The 23,507-nt window shown below is 39.6% G+C and overlaps 1 protein-coding gene across 1 annotated transcript in view; it reads left to right on the top strand.

Annotated features, from left to right (window-relative positions):
* Positions 1–23,507, top strand: part of LOC146649277 (glypican-5-like) — a 65,236-nt gene that overhangs the window by 18,495 nt on the left and 23,234 nt on the right. The window contains exons 4-8 of the mRNA XM_085387111.1: positions 3,160–3,342; positions 4,767–4,930; positions 5,463–5,522; positions 5,996–6,118; positions 18,879–18,999. Of these exons, the coding sequence (XP_085243237.1) occupies positions 3,160–3,342; positions 4,767–4,930; positions 5,463–5,522; positions 5,996–6,118; positions 18,879–18,999 (651 nt within the window). The remainder of the gene's footprint in view (positions 1–3,159; positions 3,343–4,766; positions 4,931–5,462; positions 5,523–5,995; positions 6,119–18,878; positions 19,000–23,507) is intronic.

Below are 23,507 nucleotides of genomic sequence, written 5' to 3'. Positions count from 1 at the left end.
CACCCAGGACCGTGACAGAGGGGGCTGTTTCTGACTTTCAGACAGCCACCAAAGATCCTGAAAGCAAAACAGAGTTACAAAAATCTTCTTGAAAGCAAATTTGCTGCAAAAGATTTTGGGTCTGCCTGGACAAAAGTATAGCAAGGCTGCAAATTCCCCAGAGCAGCAGTCAGATCATTTTTGACGGTTTTAATTCAGACAGAGATTTCGCAATCGCCTTGAATGTGCTATATGCTGGTTTTAGTTCTTCTGATTTTAGCGAGGATATTTTGGAACTGAAAGGTACTCAGCACTGAGCTCAGGCCTTTCATACAGTTAATGTTAACAAGAGCCAGGGTCCTGATAACATTCATGGCCGCCTAATTAAATATTGTGCTTAAGAACATCATCCTATATTTCATGTTATTTTTAATAAATCCTTGCAAATACATAATGTGCACTCTCTTTTTGGAAAAGACGCTGTCGTGGTTACACTCACTAAATCTAGTCGTCCAAAAGTTCTAAACGACTTCAGGCCTGTTGCCCTTACCTCAGTCGTGATTAAGGTTTTTGAAAAAAATCACCAGAAAAGTGATTATGGAAGCGATTGAACATCAGCTGTCACGATCAGGATCCAATGCAATTTGCATATATGCCCAATAGAGGAGTGCAGGACTCTACTTAATCTGAGTCTTAAACATGTAGAGAGTAAAGGGACTCACAGCAAAATCTCCAGTGTTAAATTAACACTGGAGAGTGTCTATATGGGTCCACACCTCTGAGTGTTAAATACAACACTGTTGAGTGTTAAATTAACACTTTTGACAGTGTTATATGTTTAAAAGTAACCTAGTCAGTTTTGAAGATTAACAATGGCTAACACTGAGCAGTGCTGATTTTCTAACACTGGAATATTTCTAACATTTTGAGTTATTTTCCAGTGTCTGCCACATGCTATCATTTTTCTGTAAAGCAAATGTACCTACGGGTATGAATAAAGTAACCTTGAATCTTGAAGCTTGTATCATTAGAAGCCATAGCATACATTTTTAGTGTTATGAGGATTATAACCAACTGTATCTTTCCATGAAGCTAAATAAATAAAATAATAATATGAAAACAAATAAGATAAAACTGAGGTCATTGTACTGGGATATAAAAAATTTAGAACTATTGTATCTAACCAGATTGTTACTCTTTTGTCTTTCAATGTAAAATAAATACTGTATGTAAGACTGCTTTTTTCCATTTGTGGAATATCTCTAAAATTAGAAACATCCTGTCTCAGAGTGATGCTGAAACAATAGTTCATGCATTTATTATTTCTTAGCTGGACTACTGTAATTTATTATTATAAAGTTTTTCCAAAAACTCCCTGAAAAGCCTTCAGTTGATCCAGAATTGCTGCAGCAAGAGTCCTGACAGGGACTAGAAAGAGAGGGCAGATTTCTCCTGTATTGGCTTCCTTCATTGGCTCCATGTTAAATCCAGAACTAAATTAAAAATCCTGCTCCTCACATACAAGGTCTTAAATAAGCAGTTCCCATCTTATCATAATGACCTTATGGTGCCATATCCCCCTATAAGAGCACTTTGCACAGGCACTGCAGGCTTACGTGTTGTTCTTAGAGCATTTAAAAGTAGAATGGGAGGGCGCTGTGTAAATACAACTGAATTGAATTGAATTGAACTGAACTGAAAGGCACTTCCTCCCACTCTTGCTGATTTGACCCGCACACCTAGCCATCACAGTTTGGGCCATATAAAGCTAATCCTTTACGCCTAACTATTTTTTCCTTCTTCGAACACATCAACTATGATGACAAAACGTTGACTTGCTCCCTAATACACTGTATCCCACCCACTAACAGGTACTGTGATGAAGAGATAATCAGTGTTATTCACATTTCAGTGGGTATAATGTTATGGCTGGTCAGTGTAATTATTTGATCCCCTGCTGAACTTGTAAGTTGGCTCAGTTACAAAAACATTAACAGCCTCAATTTTTAATGTAGTTGAATTTTAATGGAGAGAGACAGAATATCAGCCAAAATAACCAAAATAATTATATATCGATTTATCGATTTAAATCGTTATGGAGTGATATAAGTGTTTGATCTCCAAGCAAAACATGACTTAGTACTTGGTGCAGAAAGTGAGCGAGGTTACAAATTTAACAGGGGATTTTCCCCACTGTACAGTCTATGCTCCAGAGGTTCTGGTACATATATTTTTTAACTGGTTAAAGTCAGGCTAGCTTACACTTTTTATGCTAATCTTAGATAATCACCCGATTGCTCTTTGTGCTCAGTGAATAAACCCAGCAAGAAAAGTGAGTTTCGTCCTGTTTAGATCAGCTTTAGAAAGAAAACATTTTACATATATTGTTGCAGTGACACTTTTGCTCTTCTAAATCTTCTCATTTGTAATCTCTGCAGAACCTACTGGACTCCCTTTTGGGTTCAGTGTGCGATTTGAAGAAGACAGTGTTTTAGATGCGTGGGAGGCACCAGAGAATTTGTATCCCGCTGTCAAGGGGCGAGACAGTTACCAAATTCGCACTAATGCAGCCATCTCTCATTCTGCTGAATCATTCAGAGAATTTTACCACCAACAGATCATTCCCACATTACATTTTGACTGACAGATAACAAGAGCATTGCCAAGAGAATTGGCAGTCTCTTCCGTGCTTCTTACTAGTCTGCTTTGAAATTTGCTGGACAGCTGTACCAGCGCCCAGGGGGAATTCTTTATAGCACAAAACTAGAAGATGGCACTGTTCGTCTCACTTGAGAGTTTCTTGGATGCAAGGAAAGTGTGATTAAAAAAAACAACAACTCTGAACATGTTTATCCTCCTCAGTAATGAGAAGGAAAGAAAAACCCACGCAGAGCAAAGAGAGAGGCGGAGGAAACAATGTATTTAAAGAGAAATTCAGTTATTAAGTTAAATTGAATTATATCTAAAAAGCACAAAATCACAGTGAAATGTTAGACAGATAGAAATCATAGACAACAAAGACAGAAATCCAACAATAAATTCAAATTCATATTGAGTAAAGACTTAAAGAGAATATATATAGATATATAGATATAGATAGTCTTCTCTGATTCAGAGGAAGCACTGTATGTGATCTGCATTTTCTCATTCTTCGTCTTTTCTCCTCTCTTTTTTTTCTAGGTGGGTGTATCTGAGCTGGGTGGCCCCTGGGGGAGTCTGGTGGTATTGCTTCAACGCCTAGCTGCTACTTTAGCAACCAGCAGCAACCACAACAGCATGGAGTTAGCTCTCTTAGCTGTGAGACACCATGTAAATGATGCCATACTACATGCGCAGCTGCATGGGCCACGCATCACAGCCACAGTAAGCAAAAGAGATAATTTGATGTTGGGGATGATGTTTGGTTTGCTTTATACTGGCTACACTTATAATTGTTTAGAATATGACATGTAGTCATGTGGATGCAAATCAACTGGGGGAAAAAAAGTTTAAATATGTAATGTTAAAGTGCTTCAAACTCAAAAAAAAAAAGAAAAAAAGATGAGCATCCGGTCCCTAAGCATCGTTACACATATGCCTCAATAATAAAGTCATTTGAATTTTGGACACAGAGGAAGGAAGGCCATGGGTTTCTTTCAGCCTGGCAGTTGGAGCTTCTTAGAAAAGCCTTGTACCTAGATGGGCTAAAAACAGCCTCATTCTCTTTAGAGAATCTGGGGTTCCTTTCAGTCTGTGTGTGTGCGTGAGCATGTATGTGAGTGTGAATACAGATCCAGTGCCAGACAAAGACTGTGGTTGGCGGGACAACCGATACCCAGAATGCAGCTTGGTTCAGAGTGATGAGAAAGTTTCTGTGGCTAATCTGTAGACAAACAGACGACACACAAACACATGCATGCATGCACACACTGTTGGAGGAAGCAATAGAGTAGTCGTCCAACTTTGAGAGAACATTGTGGACTTAGAGTAGATTCCTGAGAGGTAAACAAACATACACAGACATAATTGCACTGCTAATTGTGGCTGATAAGAAAATGCCCCTTCATTAAATATTTGATCAAAGTTCTTCATCCATGTGACGCATGACAGTTGGTTAAATGAAATATTGGCTACACTTAATGCTAAGGTTAAGACAACACTGATTTCTGTTCTCTTAGAGAACCTGACAACCAGTGTTAGAAAATTAAACACTAATGCAGGTGTGGGAAATGAATTTTCCCAGGGACCACATGAGTAGATGGGACAGTCGTGGAAGCTTACAACGTTAAATCTATAAGGAAATGAAATTAATATCGGCGCTTCCAAAAACGGTCCCATTTCCTCATGTAGCCCCTTGGGAAAAATTAATTGCCCATCCCCATTCTATAACTGAATAATTGGTATGAAGCTAATCTTTTGTGTATTTATTGCAATAATAACCAAAAAACTACCAGCTATTAAATTTACTGGGCACTCGGCATGCCTCCTAATGACATGAGTCAGTGGTCACAGGCTTCAACATCCTTGGTGCAATAAAGACTTAGCTGAGCACTTAGTCAAATAAGTCAAAGTTAGCTTCTCCAACTGGTAATGCCAGTTTGACTGAGCATATTGACAAGTAGTCTAATCTCTAATCTACTGCAAGGAAGAAAAAACTAGCATTGTCTCTCAGTTCATCCATTTACCAATACTAATGAACACATCTTAAACATGACACGTGGTCTAGATAAACGTGCATAATAGTCCATGTACATCATTCAGCATTCCTCTGAAAAGCAGCCCAAAGTTATCATCCAGTGTTTCCTCAGGTAGAGAAAGTGTGCGGCAGCCAGGCAGCTGGTCCTGTGATGATAGGTCCACAGTCAACTACCGTGCACACTACAACATCAGCAAACTTGGAGAGGTCGCCTGCGACTTTGCCTCCTTCAGTTGGTCCACCAGTTCATCGACGATTGCGGCTGCAATCCCGGAGGTGAGTAACATACTGGATCTGCTGATATGCATTGCTTATTGTTAGAGAAGATGGAAATATTTGGGGCCTGTAAAGGAGGATGGAGTAGTGTTATTTTTTTTATATTTGTCATTCACGTATTGCAGGGGAAGTATGGGCATAAGCAGAACAGAAAGCTCAGCCCTCAATCAGCTGAGAGCAGCTCTTACCAGCTGATGGCTCAGCTATTATCCTACACACATGAGGCGTTAGGTTGACAAATTTCACATATGACATGTTATTTAAGCTGCTTTGTAACTAACTTCAAGTCCAACGCCTTCTTTTCACATTGTGTCTTACTTCATAAATGTTCTGACTTTTGTCACTGTTGCCTGTATTCTTTTGAATGCGTTACCATTCCTCTCTCAAACTCAGGCTTCTATATGGCACATATGCCTTGTGCTTTCTACATATGTGTGTAAAAAGGCGAGGATGTCCCAGAACATCTTTGATTATTATGTTGCTGATGGAAATCAAGTGAAAAGAATTGTTCATTTCTTTGTGTTTGCACTAGGTCATTCCCTCTTAAAGGTAGCAGAGGGGAGAAGAGTGGAAACCTGAAAAAAATATCAAGGTAATTGTTGTATTTATGAACTATTAAATCACCCTAAAATCAAGAAGTCAGAGGATAACCATTCGTGATTTTTATCTAGCCTTAGTTGTGTCTGTTGCCATTAAAAGTAGTCATATTCCAAGAAATTCATGTGAAATGATTCTCTATGGCTGTATTATTACATTACACTATCATGGTAAAATCACGTAATTCATGTAATTGTTCCACATAAATGATACAGTATTTTCCTAAACTTGGAACTCTAAGAAAACGTAGTAAATGAACCCAAATATCGGATTTTTATTACACAGTCATTATCTAAAGGGAGTCTGTGTGGCTTCCTTTTGTTGCCTTCGGTCTATCAGAAGGGATTTTGCAGCGAATTGGACTTGACAGTCTAAATTGAGACAAATAAAGGCATATGGTACACCGCCTCAACTCTTATTAACAACAACCCGAGCATTCAGCTGTGCACAACTCCTACTCTTTTTCAGAGAGTTTGAGGGCTCTATCCAGCGGTACCAGTGGTTTTTCACCGAGTTGCCAGAGATGCTTTGTGAAAGTGAGATGGAAGTGGAGCAGCACACATGCTGGAGCGGCCAAGATGTCGTAGAGAGGTCTGTGTGCATTGCGATATGTTTTATTCTGTGACAAATGTTTTTTTACAACTATGATGTACCAAAAAACAGGCAGAATTTGTCTACTTGCTTTCAGGTTACCCTGTAAAATGACCTGAGACACATTACCAGTTAACAATATAATCCTTAGGCTACAGTTCCACACAGTAACACAAATCCCTATCCTCATGAGGACACATAAGATCTTTCTCTTTGTGTTTCCATACGTACCTGCGCACAAAGCTAAGTTGAAAACCAGACCAAACAGACTCAAAAGCAATCGCCAAAATGATTCTACTCTAGAAACACGAAAAGGTAGAAATGAAGGCTACAACGCTGCAACTCTGCCCATAACTGCTTATGTTACCTGTTGAAGTTCAGGCTCGGGCCACTGAACTGGGGTCTGCAGATACTCACCTTTAACATCACTGGGTTCTTTGCTAGCTTTGCGTTAGCATGCTGTATGTGGATGCTTGCAAAGAGCTGATGTTGTGTTAGCAGTGTAATGCATTTGTGTCTCTCCTTTTGAATTTCACCATTTATTCACCATTTTTACTTTATCAGTGTTGGATAAACCCAGTGACAGCTACCTCCATAGCTAGAGCCTGATTTATTGGCTGGCTGTTATTGTTGGCTGGCATGAGCATTTATAATGAAAATAAAAATCTAAGAAGAGATGGCAGAAACACCCTTCAGCCATGTTATGAGTGTTGATGTTGTATCTGTTAAAATTGAATCTGTAACTTTCCTCTTGGCAGTACACATTTGAACGGCACAAAAACAAATTGATCTGTGCAGAGTCTGGAAGAGTATAAATGAGTAAATAAATAGCTGGACATAACAAATATTAGAGAAAACTGTTGCTTCTGAAAGAAAAAAAATGTTGACTAATATATTTAAATATTGGATTTTATCCTATAACTGGCTCTACTCATAGTTCTATATTCAGTTAAGATCTAGTGTGCATACTTATATATATATCAACTACACAAAACATGAATTAACTGATACAGAAATGTACTGAATGTAAGGTCAGAGATGAGATGAAAAAACAAGAGTAGATTCTGTTAATGGGACAAATTTATGTTTCTAGATGTTTGCATCGCTTGAGCCTGAGTGAGGCATGGACTGCATGGACAATTCAAGGCCAATTTCTTGTTCATTTCTCCCTCCAGCAGCTGAAGTATTGCTCCTGCTGTCTGTACTGTTGCTATGGTTCAGAAGCTACAGCAACCCATGTTGCATGAATACTGAGGAGACAGAGATACTGTATTGGTTTCAGTTTATTCTAGCATTTACCCACCATTCAATGTAAATTCCAGCCCAGTATGTTATCCTATCCTGTTGTATTTCACATGCAATGAGCTGAATTCTGTCATTGTTTTTGCTACCTAAAACTGACCCTTTTATGCTTCTTTCTAGCTCCACGCTTTGTTTTGTTTTTTTAATTCTTTAACTCTATTCGTTATTAATAATTACATTCTATTTATCTTACACTGGAACTTGATGCTGTCTCATTTCATCCACTGTTCGAAACGAGATGTTTTAGCTCCTTTCCCTAAAAAGCTCCTTTTAAGACAGAATTCTTCTGATTCGTTGTCACTGACAAACAGAAGGTTTTAAGCAGTAGGTACAGTAGACAAGTTGTACAAGTACAAGCACAATAGCATGCCTGAGATGACCATATTAAGCCTGTCATGTCACTATAATGCCATACAGAGCATAGATATTTTTATTTGCAACTTTGGTCATGTTAAAAAAAAAACCCATCCACATTCAGAGCATAATATCTATTTAAAATGTGTCTGTGTGTGTGTGTGTGTGTGTGTGTGTGTGTGTGTGTGTGTGTGTGTGTGTGTGTGTGTGTGTGTGTGTGGCTCCTATAGTTGCCAGGGCAGGGGTTGTGAAGGTTAGAGAGTTCGTTTCCAGAGTCTTTCTCATGGTGATTACTTTGGCAGCTTAAACTAGTAACAAGACAAATGGACCCACACACGCACACATGTACCAAGCACACACACGCTTAGACAAATGTGCTCCGAGACGCATTCTTCCACACATACCGAGCAGCAAACATACCAACATGCACCCGGCAATACACACACTCCTCTGGAGCACACTCACTTAGATGTGAGCCCGTTCTATCCGTCTCAGCAGGGAATCTGTTCCTGTGATAGAGAAGGTTTATTTATTGAAGGTCTACCAACCATACGAAACAGGCCGTGTTGCCTTGAAGGACATCCTACACACGCTACGCTCTTTCTTTCTTCACCGTTGATGCTGCTGAAGTCAGTGATCCTCATATATATTTATCGGCTTTGCTTTTTCTTTTTCACTGGATATTTAAAGAAAACTGGAGCAGGAAACACTTTAAAAGGATAATAACGCTAAAAATTGCATTGTTACATGTTGAGAAATCCACAAATTAGCAAGCTATTGGTGGCCTGATGTACCAGACAAAGAAAAACCATGCAAAAGCAAGTCTGCTCTCATCACTGGTGTCGCTTAAGTTTTATGCTGGGGATCTTATTGATCTTATTTATTATAATGCCCATGATTTCAGATGCTGAATGAACATATCGAGTAAAATACCTGTCCTTACTCTGTCCTTTCTTTAACATTTTAACCTGTTGGGACATTTCCCACATCTACATTCTTTACCGGTCCATTCCAAACTAGATATCCCTGCATTCCCTCCAATTTTGTGTAAAAGGTCTTGAATTAAATATTAAAAAATCCGCCACCATCATTCCAGCCTGATGTTTTACTCACTCTCATAACAGGTTTAGAAGAGATGTCGCCCTTGGCCTGTGCTGGAGCGCAGCCAGTCTGTGCTTCTCTGACCTCTTTACATCTTCTTCTCTCATTCATCCATCAATCCATCCACCCATTCTCCCATTAATTCAGCCATCCATTCATCTCTCCATCCTGCTATTCAGACCTCCATTCATCTCCTCCGCCCTCTGACCCACTTCACTTACAAATGTCTGGTGTTGGTGAAAGTGTGTGTTTGTGCATGTGTGAAAAAGATAAATGATGAGAAAGTCTGAGAGTGGATGATGGAGGAGCAGAGGGCAGATTATAGGCCCCCTTTTTTTTCATGGTTACAAGTTGGCATGACAATGAAGATGGTTACACCTACATTGTAGGGAGACTAGACTGGAGCACAAGAGTAGGTGTCGTCTGTTTTCCGGTATCCAAATCCAACTTATTTAAATATTGCAGTTAAAATATCTGTTCCTAAGTGCATCTTAAATAACTACTAAAGAAGAAGAAAAACAACTTTATTTAGCTGATTTTTTTTTTTTGTTTCAGCAGTGGAAGTCATGTAGCTTCTCCAGCTGTCTCCTAATCTGGTCAGAAGGCACAGCCAGGTTTATCAGATGTGGGGCGTGGGGTCTGATGCGCTGAGAATAAATGAGAGAGCATCAATTTACAAATAGTCTGAAAGTCGGACACAAGTGAGAAAACAGTACCATCAGAGAAGGCCCGACGCCAAATTCTTTATAAACTAAGCATACAGGTGACAGGACCCAGCTGGCAGCACATAATCCTCCAGTGGCTCTGGGCCATCCTAATATATCCACTTACACACACTCCCCCAAAGGTGCGCCGCTCACAAGTGAGACTCTAGAACAACTAGAGTTGAATAAGAGCTGTATTCAGAATAGTGATCTAAACCGATTTTTTTAACTTTTATTTTCATATTTCAAAAGCATTTATGGCGTTCCACATTCATAATCAAGTCGCACAAGTATTTTCACAAGTTTTGCCAGATTCAACTCAGGACAGGGCCGAATCACTGTCATTTAGGGTCATCTTACTGAATGCATTTCATGGCGAATGTTTTAATTGTCTAAGATGGAAAAGCAAAAACTCATTTTGACACAGAGTTTGTTAATGCTGGCTCGCACTGCATTCACACACTCCCCAAATAGTCTGAGGTTGGGAATGCACTCCCTCAACTTTGTGTTGGTCATTGTCACTTTAAGTGAAAGGCAACCCACAGCTAATAGCATACTCCACATTAAAAGTTTGCAGTGAAATGTTTGCACGCGTGCAGTACAAGCAAATGTATTTCTTTCACTCAGGCCTAATTATCTAGAATGAGTAGAAACATCGCTGTGGGCACATGTGTGATGAATGTGGACCTTCTGATTGCAGTTAGATCTGTAATGGCTGATTGCCTCCAGAAGAGGGAAGCAACAGATCAACATCTTTAGCGACCGCGCATTAACTCTGTCCTTTTCACTAAAAACCTACCATACCCGGTCTATTTATGCGTCCTGTGTTTGTGTGTGTGTTCAAATGTCCACCTCTGATTTACATCACCCCTTAATGTTTTATGAAGACATGTAACAGTCCAAGACAGAAATGTCCTGAACCCTGAGGTAGAAAGTAGAGAACTGCTTTTTTCCCCCAGACCAGTCTAAACCACACTGTACTTTCATCTGGCACAAGAAATACAGGTTTATCCCTCAGGTGTGGGTACAGTGTGTTACTTTGTGTAGCCTATGTATGCATATTATAAGTGTGTGTGTGTGTGTGTGGAGTGGGGTTGAATGGGCTAATTAAATGTCTCCACAGGAATGCAGCTAGATTTACAACTGAGGTTGCGACGCCTATAATTGCACTCCTCCCTCAGATCAGATCACCATTTCAGGTGTTATAATTTTGTGTGTGTGTGTGTGCGATCCTTTAACGCTGCAGGGAGGCACCTTAAAAAATGAGCGCTATGCGTGTCACTGTTAGCAACCTCGCAGTAACTAAGGGCAGCGGCAGAGGAGCGTTGTCATCGTGCTGCTGGTGATTTATGTGTGTCGTTCTCCAGATCTCATTAAGTGTCACTCACAGTCACACCTCTATGTGTTGTCTACATGCCACAGTTCCTGCAATACTATCATCAGGCGCCGAATAAGCAGCACAGCTGGGACATCTGTAATCTGGGCCAATAGCAATGACAGCTTCCAATACATTCAGCAGGACAGCTGGTATTAGACATGAGAAAATGTTTCAGATGTGCAGATGCTGTGGACACTTTCATCTCCAGTTGAAAAGGATGTGTATGATTGCCAGATGGTAAATCTTTGCTGTGATTTCAGTAACCTTTGCACAGTTGCATGTGTAATCTCCTCAGAAAAACAGGGAAAGATGCAGTACTGCCAACAAAAATGAGTTTTTAAAGGTAGAATAGGTCATTTTTATTGTTATTTAATAGGAAATTATTGTATTAATAAAGATATATTGATTTGTGCGTAATTATATCTCCCAACAAACTGATGGGTTCTCATAAGTGTAGAAATACACTGGAGTGGGCACTGGTTTGCGGAGGCGGCCATGTTCCCTCGCCACCATGAAAACAGTGGCCTAGTGGACATTCAGCTTTTCTCATTATGTGTTTCTCCTCCTTCTCCTCCCTCATTTCCGCCTCATCTTCTGCTTCTTCACCCCAAGCCTCATCTCCTGAACTACAGTCAGACCTCAAACAGTTTCACTACATTCTCACATTGTATCGTCACAGTCCATATAATGTTAGATCGACTTCAACGTGGCTAACACCAGCTAACAACGGCAAACACAGCAGTGTTTAGGGCCAGAGGGGTTCAGGATATCCTCAATAGCTGACCCCAGTATCACAATCATCAGACAGAAGCGAGCTTCACTGACTCATCAACTCATACTGAAGCTTCAAGGTTTAAACCCCAGTGCGTTGAGAGATGCTCTTTTGCATAGCTTGATTGTCATGATGGGTTATTTGAGCTGCTGTTGCCTTCCTGTTAGCTCAAAGCAGTATCAAATTTGTTTTGTTTTTTATCAAGAAACTGCGGCTCATTGTATATCTTTTCATCTTCCGACCAAGCTCTGTAAACCCCTGAGATGGTTATGTGGGAAAATTCCAGTAGCTCAGCAGTTTCTAAAATACTCAAATCAGCCTGTCTGCAACCAACAATCACGCCATATCCAAATCCCTCCTCTTCCCCATTTATTTGCTTAGTTTGAACTTCAGTAAGTCGTATTAACCATGTTTATATGTCTAAATACACTGAACGTTTGTGTTAACTAGCAGTTGAACAGGTGTACCTAATAAAGTGGTCAGTGAGAGCATATTTTTGTGTGTTTGTGCTTTTTGCAGGCTGTAGTAATTTTACTAAAAGCTATGCATATAAACACGGCAAAATCCATCACGGTCTCAGTGTCCACATAGAGATATATTACATTTATTTGCATATTAATATGGAGAAGGTCACAGAATGTAAAACCTCTAATATCTGACTCTCTGAGAAATTTACATTTAAATATCCAATAGAAACACTCGTCTGCAACAAAAGTATGTCTGTCTACACCGAAACACTTCTTCTGTGACTTGGAGGAAAAGTACTGTTGTTCATTATCTGGATACAATTTACAGACATGTAAATCTTTTTATCCCCTGGAGGAAACGCCTGTCTTATAGTTAGTGTACTCGTGCACTGATACCTAGTAATGTTCATATCCACGCCTGCTTGGTCCTTTTGTGCTTGTTCCATTTATATTAATTTACTTGTTTTTCGTGGCGGTAAAAGAAAGTATAGATTCAGTCAGCCTTGTATATATAAAGGTCAAATCAGCTGTCTGTCAGTCTTGGCTGCATTGTTTCAAATGATGTCAGGTATGTTCCCAGCTTAGATCAAGATAAAAGGAAACATGAAATATGCCAGCAGTATGTGTGAGGTGTTGACACTAACAAATTCACTGGATGTGCGCTGTTGACACTGATCCCTAAACTCTTTGCTGGAGTCTGTGGAATCTTGGGATTTTCCCCTTAAGGGAAGGTCTGTGGTTTTTAATTGAGCTTTTATTTCTCATTTTGCTTTCTTGTTCATCACCCTTTTTCATTATTGCCCTTCGCTTCTTGCTCTTTCATGCTGTTTTTTGCTGCCTTTGATTTTGTTGCCTTTTATTACACATCTTCATGTAGATGTACGTCAATATCCTGTTCATATTACATGTAGTCCATTATCTTGTTTTTATTACTTCATTCTGTTGTGGGCACAGTACATGTGCTCTCATATCCTGCTTGTGTTAGCAACACACTCTCATACCAGTCATGCAGCTAAAAAACTACAGAATCAAATGCTTTGAATGTACAGAGGATTAGGCAGCATGCATCTTATGATCTCTTGTTGTTCATTGGCAATCAATGTTCCCAGTTCCCATGGTGACGGTGTTTGAAATGTTTCTTTTGTTTATGTAGCAATACAGAAAAAGATATGGTCCGTATCATGTGATGAGATTAATGGATAAGCCACCTAATTTAAGTATAACCCAAACTGTCTTCATTTATAAAGCTTGACCATTTTGTTTTATCCTGCAGAGATCATCGGATTTGGGAACATTTTTCGTTAAAGGTACAGTCAGTTGAGTTTGAGTTTATTTTGTCGACAAAAATAATATTGCACTCATTTATTATAATTAATTAATTATTTGTTCCAAGAAACAGATACATTCTCAAATTACACAGGAGTAGGCACCAATTTGCAGAAGCTGCCATGTTTATGTTTCCTTTGTATCTTAAACACAGTGGTCAAGATTGACAACATCGTTGTGCCTAATGGCATTTTATTTATGTGGCTAGAGAGCAGCGTACATAGCAGAAGAGAAGGGGTGTTTGTACGTCGTGGAGGCAAATTTTAAGTTGTGCCTGCACTTTCAGACTGGAGATATGAAGCATCATAGCTATATTTTGCCATCTGATTATAGGTTCCTTTTCACTAGAGAAATGAAAACACAGAAGAAAGCAACAACATGACTGGCATTTGAATATAATCTCATCCTCTTCCTTCTCACCTCAAGCCTCAACTCCTGAACTGAGGTCAGAGCTCTAAAATATGAAGTTTGCATAAACATGCTCATTTATTCCCAGTATTGTTGCAGATTAGATATGCGACCCTCCGCTTCCAGACGGCTAACAACAAGCCGGCTAAATGAAAGCAGTGACTGGTTAGCTAACACTATGCTAGCTAATGTTAGACTCGAGTGTTTGTTTCATCTGATAAACAGTTTGATTGTCTTGCATTTTATCAGACTTTATTCACTAAGTGTTTGAATAACATTAGATGCAATTCACAGAAAGTTTCCCTAACACCTGCTAGCAGCTAACAGTAGCAAAAACAACACTGATAACTGACTTAAAAGTTCAGGATGTCCTCAGCAGCTCAAATTAGTAACTCGTATCTGACTCTTTATGCAAAGTTTTACAGCTACCTCCAGAGTAAATAGACATGGGCACATATTGACAGCTGAGGTAAACAGCGGACTGACAGAAAACAGAACTGCAATCTACTGACATCTAGTGGTGACATTTAACATGCTGTACCTTCATTGCAGCAGTAGTCATGCACAAACAGCTTCAGGCCAGTCAGCTAAGATTCTGTTGCAATAATTTCATCAGCGATTATTTTAGTGCAACACATTTAACAACACATAAGCATGAGATATGAAAGACTCAATAATATAGAAAGTTTACAAGTGCAGAGCCATGAAGCAGTTAATAAGAGTCGCACATGAAAAAATAAGTCCCTCCAATATGTTTACTAAATGCTGCACATTTTTCTTTTCCTGTAGCAACTCTGCTTGCTTTTACAGTGCTGTTTTTCCCCTGACACTTTTATAATGCATCCTATGAAACATAAAAGCAAAACCTGTAATAGCTCTGTTCTAGGATGCCCTCTGGACCCAGTGGAGGTGGTGAGTGACAGGAGAATGGCGGCTAAGCTGTCATCCCTGTTGGACAACGTCTCCCACCCCATGCAGCAGACTGTGACAGCACTGAGCAGCTCCTTCAGTGGGAGACTGCGGCACCCATGGTGTGGGACGGAGAAATTTCGCAGGTCTTTCCTCCCCACTGCTGTCAGACTCCACAACAAAGACTTTAACTGAACAAACACACACATCCACACATGTGCAATAACACTAAGTGCAATAATCTTTTCTGGCATCGTTGTATTTTTACTCAGTTGTATATAGCATTCGTATTCTATTTTTATCTTATTGTATATTTTTATTCTATTTTATTCTACTGTATATAGTATATTATTTTATTCTATTCTGTACAGCTGTGTACTGTATTTATTCTTATTGTATTCTAATTTTTGCGTCATAACTTTTGCACTGTCCACTTCCTGCTGTGACAAAACAAATTTCCCACGTGTGGGACTAATAAAGGTTATCTTATCTTATCTTATCTTAATATTTTTTAACCATACCAGTTTAAAGCTAATGAAAACATCAGCAGTATAATATTTAATTAATTCTCTTTGCTTCGGTTTCTATTGATGCTGTATTCTTTTCCCCTACTTCACAGGAAGTTTGCCTCTCCGTTGACCTGATTTTCCCGTGGGGATCTGTAGTCTCACGCTTTATTAGCAAAGCATGCAGTTTGATCTTTTGATGTGATATGTGTTTGGCTGCCTATTTAATGTGAACTTGCATGAAGATGGTTTGGAACGGCTTCTCTCACAGGGACAGTTGATAAGCATTTTTGTGACATCAGTTACTGTAGCTAGTTCAAGTCAGGTGTAATGAATCCAGGCACAGATTTAGAACTCACTTAGTAAGGCCTCAGGACATGAACACTTACGAGCATCAAAACTTGATCTGTGTGAGAACACAACAACAATCTGAGAAACTTAATTAAAGGCCACACTGTGTTAAGTTTCACATGGGATTTTATCCCAGACCAGCAGAGTAAGCATGGCTCCAGAAGAAGAGGTCTTCACCACCGCACCATCTCTTGGCATCACTCAAATCAATTCAGATTCATCCACCATGTCTCTGCTCCTTGGTTCCCACAATCCTGTTCCCTCGTTGCCATTGCCAGAGTGTGTTTGTGCTTTTGAGGGTGTGGACTCGGTGGTTACTGAGTTGGTGGTTGATTGTATTAGCTAGCAAAGCTGGTTTGGAACATGGAAAAATGTGACTCATGAACTTTTGTTTCTTCTTTTTTGCTCTTCTCCCACTTCATCTCCGTTTTGATCCACCCACCAGACAAAATGATGTGATCCTTGCTTACAGCCTGTTATTGAAAAAAGCTATCAGTATGCAAGATGATCAAAGATGGCACTCGTTGCATGGAATAAATTGTAATACTAAATTTACTTTGATTGCATCATTTAAAAACATGCAGAGTTACTCAGCTCTAAAGTAAAGTAATATCCTTTCAAATGATTTTAACACTTGATTCTTGTGTCCTAATTCAGCGCGTCTATAGTGGGTACCTCTGTAATATATTGATATGTAAATGTATGATGCATATATATATCTATATATATATATAGATAGATATAGATATATATATACAGACACAATTATCAAAGAACTAAAATATCTTAAACGTATATTAAATTATACAAAAAACATCTTTGTAAATTGAATTTCAGTTTCCTGTGTGTGGGAAAATGTGATTTCTAAAGATGAATCATTTTACAACCTTGCTGAAAACCACTAATAGCAATTACTGTAAGCAGTCCATCTGTTTTCAATGAAATATCCCTGGGAAAAAAAGTAAAGAAATAAGATTAATCTGCATAAAGATGAGCTCATATCACAAGTTAGTCCATTACTGTGGAGTAAATGGTGACTTTTCTTTTTGCAAAGGGTATGTATGTGTCTGTGTACTTGTAATACTTCTTGTCTTTACTGTTGTTGGTAGCTGCTTACTGTCAGAGGTGCAAAAGACAGATTATTAACATATAAGTTCAAAACTTGGTTTAATGTTAAGGCTAGGGTTAGATCTGGATTATGGGCAAGTAGTGATTATGGAGGGGTCAGGATAAGACTCGACAAAACCAGCGTGAGTAAATGTAATATCCTCTGAATAGGGGTGCAACGATACACAAAATTCACGGTTCGGTTCGGTTCGATGCTTTGGTGTCACGGTTCGATATTTTTTCGATACAAAAAAAATGTTCATGCCTTTTTAATTTGTCATTTATTAAAATTATAAATATATATTTTAACTCAAAAGTACAGTTTTTAAATTTAACCCTAACCCTTGTGCGTGTTTTTTATTTTGACAGCGAATGCGCACCTGCGGACCACTTATGTGCAGCCCTGGTTATTTAGCTCGTCATATTGCAGCCACAGAAATTCTTTTGTCCATGAAACCATAAAGCTGCACTTTCTTTTTGCCTTATAGTCTGATTTGTCATAACTTCTCAGTTTTGTGGTAAGCTTTTCTTTGGCTGTCACTTCTTCACCCTGACCTGTCTTATTTGGCTCAGCAGAACTAAAATATATATCTGTCTGTGAAGGTCATCGTAGTCAAATATAAATCCTGCTGCTTTTACACACGCACTCACATAAGCTCAGCGATTCTCTGCGCGATCAACCTCTCACATGTTTAAGCTTGCTGCGGGAGATTTCACTTGTCATGTTTGCATAGTAAGCTAACAATTAATAAGACTATGTCAGAGGAATTGGTGCACAAATTATCATCACTCACAGATCAGTGCTGTCATTGCAAAGTGAAAGCAAAAAAACAAGCGCAAATTCAAACGCGATTTCAATATGTCACATATTGACAGTGGCTCACCGATGCCAATGACATAATTACCCAGCTACATTTCTGAAAGAATGCAAAAGCATTGACATATATTTTTCCTTCCTGCAATAGCCCGACGGGCAGGGCAGAGATAGATTTTGGTAGCCCGACTGAAAAGATCGCTAGCCCCGGGACGTCGGGCTAGCGATATTGCGAGCCCTGTATCTGATTGAGGAATCACTCATCTTTGGAAAAAGAGAGTTTATTACAGAGAAATGGCTCTTTCCAAAATAAAAGCTATACTATCCGCTTCTTCTGGGCTATATTCTCAGCAGCATATTAAACATATAAGGAGAATCATGTGCTAACAGCTGTCTAAATGACTCGGCTAAAGTTTGTAGCATGCATGCTTGTTGTTTTTGTCTTTGCACTAGGATGATGTCGGCGTAAATGTGCAGTCATATTCATTGTGTTCCCACTAGTGCTTTCAGGTTAATCTCGTTGAAATGACCTTAACGCCACAACACGGCAAATCTCCGTTAACGAGCTACCGCCGATCGCCCCGTGCATGGGGCTAGACGGCCAACACGTTAACGAGCTAACTGCGCTAACACACTAGCTCCCACCCATGTAATTGAGCATTGCATGGCACATCCAACATACTGTTTTACTTTAGTGCATGACTCGCTTACCTTCAGGGTCATACGTCACATGAAAACCAAAATAATTCCAAACGCCAGATCTGAATGAGGGTGCGGGAGGTCCATGTTGTAAGGAGAGCTTAACTTCTGTCTCGCTAGCTTGCCCTGCGCTCTTCCTTCTGATGATGCTGTCTGTGTTGAGCGCTCAGTGAATCTGCGTTCGACTACTCCGCCTAGGCTGCACTGTCGAGCCTAGGCGGAGTAGTCGAACGCAGATTCACTGAGCGCTCAACACAGACAGCATTGTCAGAAGGAAAGTTGATAAAATAAATTAAAAATTTTGTATTGTTCGATACATATGCGTACCGAACCGAAAGCACTGTATCGAACGGTTCAATATCGATACGAATATCGTTGCACCCCTACCTCTGAAGTAATGGAAATATGACCGTGTGCATGTGTGTCTATGAATCCAGTGCACTCTGACTAAACACACGAGTATAGTGAATGGAGAGAACTGGGACAGGAGAACAACACTCACACAGAGACAAACTGGGACAGGAAGTACTGCATATCTTTCTCATGTTCTGCCTTTCTGTAGTTATGCAGGTCGTGTGGTTGGCAACACTTTAAAAGCCCAGAGGGAGAATCCCGAGCTGACTGTGCGCAATACGGATCCTGTCCTGAAGGGCGCAAAACAGAGGCTGGAACAGCTAACACAGGTAAATGCTCAACCCAGTGTTCTCCCAGTTTGTTACTCCCAACAAAGGCTGTCTTATAAAGTGTTACCCAAATTCTTATGTTAAGATGGATGATACTGAGATTTTTCCCACCCTAACAACAACTGTTGTCCAAACCGTCTTGTAATTATAGAATAAGCTATAGTCCCAATGTTGATATATTATGAGTTGGTGGCCTTTCTTCTAGTGCTGCAATCAATATTCACTCTGAAATATGCAATCGAGAGAAGAAGAAACCTTAGATTTGGGGGCTTTCCTTCATCTTTTAAGGACACTATGATGAAACAAACTTTCATACTTCAAAAGGATTTTTTGAAGTATGAAAGTATTTGCTTATGAGTGGTTTTCTTGTTTTCTTGGATGATTTCACATCTACTGAACATTAATATACCCTGCGCTAACCTTGGCAGTGACACCCTATGGTTGCCATTCTGCGGGAGTGATGATGATGATGGCTCCATTTTTTTTTATATGTGTGTGTCTGTGTTTGTGTGTGTGTTGCGGGGTTGGAGGGGCGCCCTTAAGTTCATCTGGCCTTCAATTATGCGCTACCACCTCCTGTGTGAAGTGCTGCTTAATCCAATAAAGTTAAATGTCAGCACTTGAAACACAGGTAGATAATAACACTCAATAATAAATTAATTAATTCAACAATTAAACTGGAATTTATGCAGGACTTTCAAGGCTGTACTCAGTAAGGTAATATGGAGATATGATTTGTGTGAATGATTCATAAAATCATACGATTCCGTAGAATGATATATGAAATGTATTCATTATCATGATTCATTATTATATGTGTGGACGATGTGGCTTTGGACCCTTCTGGATTGAGGGAGACAGCCTGATACATCATACAACTCATACTGGCAACATAATTTGGTTTGCTGGTCATTCACTCATCAATTCAAATCAGTTTTATTCATATAGCGCCAAATAGTCACCTCACTGTGCTTTATAATGTAAGTTAGAAACCCTGCAATAGTAGAGGAAAAAACAAACAATCAGAAAACCCTTTATGAGCAAGATCCTGGTACAGTGGGAAGGAAAAACTCGCTTTTAACAGGAAGAAAGAAGTAGAAGCAAGAACTGTATAACAACCTAATCTTTTGTTCTTTAGATCTCGAGTAAATCTAAAAAAGGATACACACGCACTTTAATAAAGTAAAATAAAAACAGGGCTATGTAATATAACGAAACTGTAAGTTTAGGGTTTTTTTAAACTTAGTAAATGTTACTCAGACAGGTGGAAACAGCTGATTTCTTTTAAATTGGTAAATCTATTTTTAGTGCTGAGTTTTGTCCAGCAGCAACAATTTGGAGTCAAAATAAACAGTATCCGTCCTCACAGGCGTCACGTTGTTTGAAATTCTTAGTCAAGAACTTTTATGGTGTTTGTTCAACTTTATTGTTTAGTCTAGTTGAATCTGAGTTTTGCAATCCTGCGCTTGGGTTTAACTCTTGAGTTTTCTTAATGCCAGTTTTTAGTTCCCCTGCTGCCACCCTGTTTGTTCCTCCTTCTCTCTCATTTCTCTGTTGATGTCATCATCACCCTTTGTTCACTAGCTTGACATCGTGCTAAGTGTTAGTATTAGGTCTCTCACTCATTTCCTATTTTCCTTTGAGTGTTGGTTTTCCTTCATGAATAGTTCGCTTTACTTCCTGCTTTGCCTGTGTTGATAATCTGTACCCGTGTCTCATTTCCTCTCCGCTCTCTAACCCTAAATTAGCCTTCTGTGCTCACCTGTGCACATTCATGCTCTTTAGACCTGATTGGACTTCATGTTCTTTGGATTACAATTTCTATTGGCCTATTTGTATTTTTCTTTGATCAGTCACAATAAAGTCTCTCATTTTGTTTAGTATTCAGTCTGCACTTCCCTGCAGTGTCCTCCCCTCTACAATCCACACATCACTGGTAAACAGTAATGACTGGAGATGTCACCCCGCCCAGCAGTGTGGCCCACTGATTTGTTTTTAATCATTTTTAAAGGAAGCTGGTTATCCAGTGGTGGCTGCTCAAGTTAAATATGGCCCCAGTTTTACACAGTTACTTCTTCTTGTAGCTGTTTACAGACAGCACATGTGGACCACAGAGATTATGAAGTTTGTTTGTGTTTTTAGATGGGTGTGGAGGCTATTGAAAAGAACTATCCTGTCGGCAACACACATGTATAAAATATATTACAGAAACTAAACAGTACCCCCTAGAACTGTCATAAAAACAGAAGTTATGTCTTCCTAGCAACAGCCACTCCTTTTAAAGAAAGCCTGTTAACCTCTGGTTTATGTAATGTTGGTGAGGGTAAAGGAAAATTAATCGGATGGGACATGCTAAGGCCTAGTTTTCTTTTCTTTCCTTTTTTTTGCTGTTCTGCTGTTCTGTGCTTTGTCTAATTTCACTGGTGACTCCATTAATCATGCTGCATTTACATGGAGAAAATGCCAAGTCAGCACCGCCCCGTACTCCCCCCACACACACGTACACAAACATGCACTACACATGCACCATGTATTCATTTATGGATGCGAGTTCCTTCTTACGCTCATTAATTCAGTCTAACTTGTATACTCTTGGTCATCTGTGATTTAAAGACTATTCGAGCTTTTTGCCGATCTTCAGATGTAATTCAGACGAACACGCGGTTAGATCAATGTGTTTGGATACGCGGCCTCTGGATCGATCGTAGTAATGCTATACAGGTCACGACATGAACCAAAGGGAAAGGTCTGATATTTTCCATTCTGAGGTGCGGTGTGGTCTTTCCATCTTTCTGATAAATTGCAGGATGCAAGCCTCTGCACACATACAAATAAACTAAGTGTAATTTGAACCTGTTGAGAGTCGCCTTTGCAAACCCACATCCTGGGCTTTGTTTCTTTGAAACTAGGTGCTCCGGTGGCTTCTCTGTGGGTGAAGCCATTCATCTGAGGCACAGCCGTTAATGCATACCATTTATTAATTATTATTCATGCCTGTCATGTGTGCCATTTACACGCTCTGACCACAAGGATGAAAGCAGAGGGAAAATATGAGACAGGACACAGAAGCGTCCCTGGAATTTTAATCATTTCTCCGACCGGGTTTTGAAGGTCTGTCTTTCTTTATGCGTTTTCGTTGGTGTCTTCTTATCTGTCACTGTCCCAATTTGTATTGCGTGCTAAGCAGACCTTTGGTGCAGTAGCTTGTTTTTCACATAAGCTTTGCTGTCTAATGGGATTTTATTAACGCAACCACGTGTTTATACTCACAATTAAAACTTGTAGGTACATGCACAGCCAGTCAAGATGACATGAATCAACCCTTTGTGTTAAAAAGGGGAAGGGCTCTCATCTTTTGATTACATGGCAGCTGAAGATGGGCAAGGAAGGAGTTCTTCTCTTGTAAAATGATCATTTGTCAGCATGTGATAGGATCATTTACACCCAGTAAGAGCTTTAAATTATACCAATTTTATTGTGGAGACTAGACTTTGTGTCTCAACGCAACAGTCTTGTAAATCGTAGTTTCACTTTCCTGTATTTAGCTGACAGGAGTGTCTGCTGCTGCTGTTCTGTTTCAAGGTTTGACATGTTGTGCACTGAGAGCTGCTCTTCTGCATACCTTGGTTGTAATGAGTGGTCATTTGCTTTACTGTTGCTTTCAGTTCAAAGGAGTCTGCCCATTCTCCTCTGACCTCTGGCATCAACGAGCCATTTTCTCCCAGAGAACTGCTGCTCACTGGATATTTTCTCTTTTTTAAGACCATTTTAATCCCAGCAAATCAACAGTTTCTGAAAAACTCCACACAGCCTGGCACTAACAACGATGCCACCTTTAAAGTCACTTAAATTACCCATCTTCCTTACTCACTTTGAACTCAGCAGGCCATCTTGACCATGTTGACATGCCTAAATTATTTGAGTTTGGCTGATTACATATTTGCATTAACGAGCAGTTGAACATGTATAATTGTTTAAACATTTTATAAAGGCAGTGTCTTATTATCCATCATTATTAAAATCTGATGTATTATTGAGAACAAAGCAAAAAATATTTCTATTTTTACAGTATACAAAAGTTCATCACCTCAGCCACTACCAGTTTAAGTTTGTCTCCAGTCATTAATTACACTGGACAGACCGTTCTGGAGTTACCACACTTGAATAATTTTATTTGTTGGCTCTGTTGGTTTCACAGAGGAGTTTCAGTGCCACATGGCCCAAATCCTGTTTAAATTTCAGACTTTCCACATGACTAAGAAAACAGTCCTGGTGGAAACAGTGCTGTAATGTATTTTTGTCCTCCCTCAGCACTCATTTGCAGTCCAGTGACATGATGGTGAATCACCGTACAGAGCCTAGTCTGTTTCTGTGTCCCCTCGGACATGCTGTCATATAATAACCTTGCTTCCCCTTGGTTCCGTGGCTGCTACACGCCTACTCTATGGTGGAGGCCAGATGTCCCTCCGTTTGCATCCCACATTCTTCTGCCCCACAAGGAAACTCCA

The sequence above is a fragment of the Rhamphochromis longiceps genome, linkage group LG17 (assembly GCF_057381845.1).
Source record: "Rhamphochromis longiceps isolate RC_006_pf linkage group LG17, R_longiceps_female_GT1.1, whole genome shotgun sequence".
Taxonomy (NCBI): domain Eukaryota; kingdom Metazoa; phylum Chordata; class Actinopteri; order Cichliformes; family Cichlidae; genus Rhamphochromis; species Rhamphochromis longiceps.
Note: the sequence above shows the minus strand (reverse complement) of the source record. Positions and strands in the feature narration are given on the sequence as shown.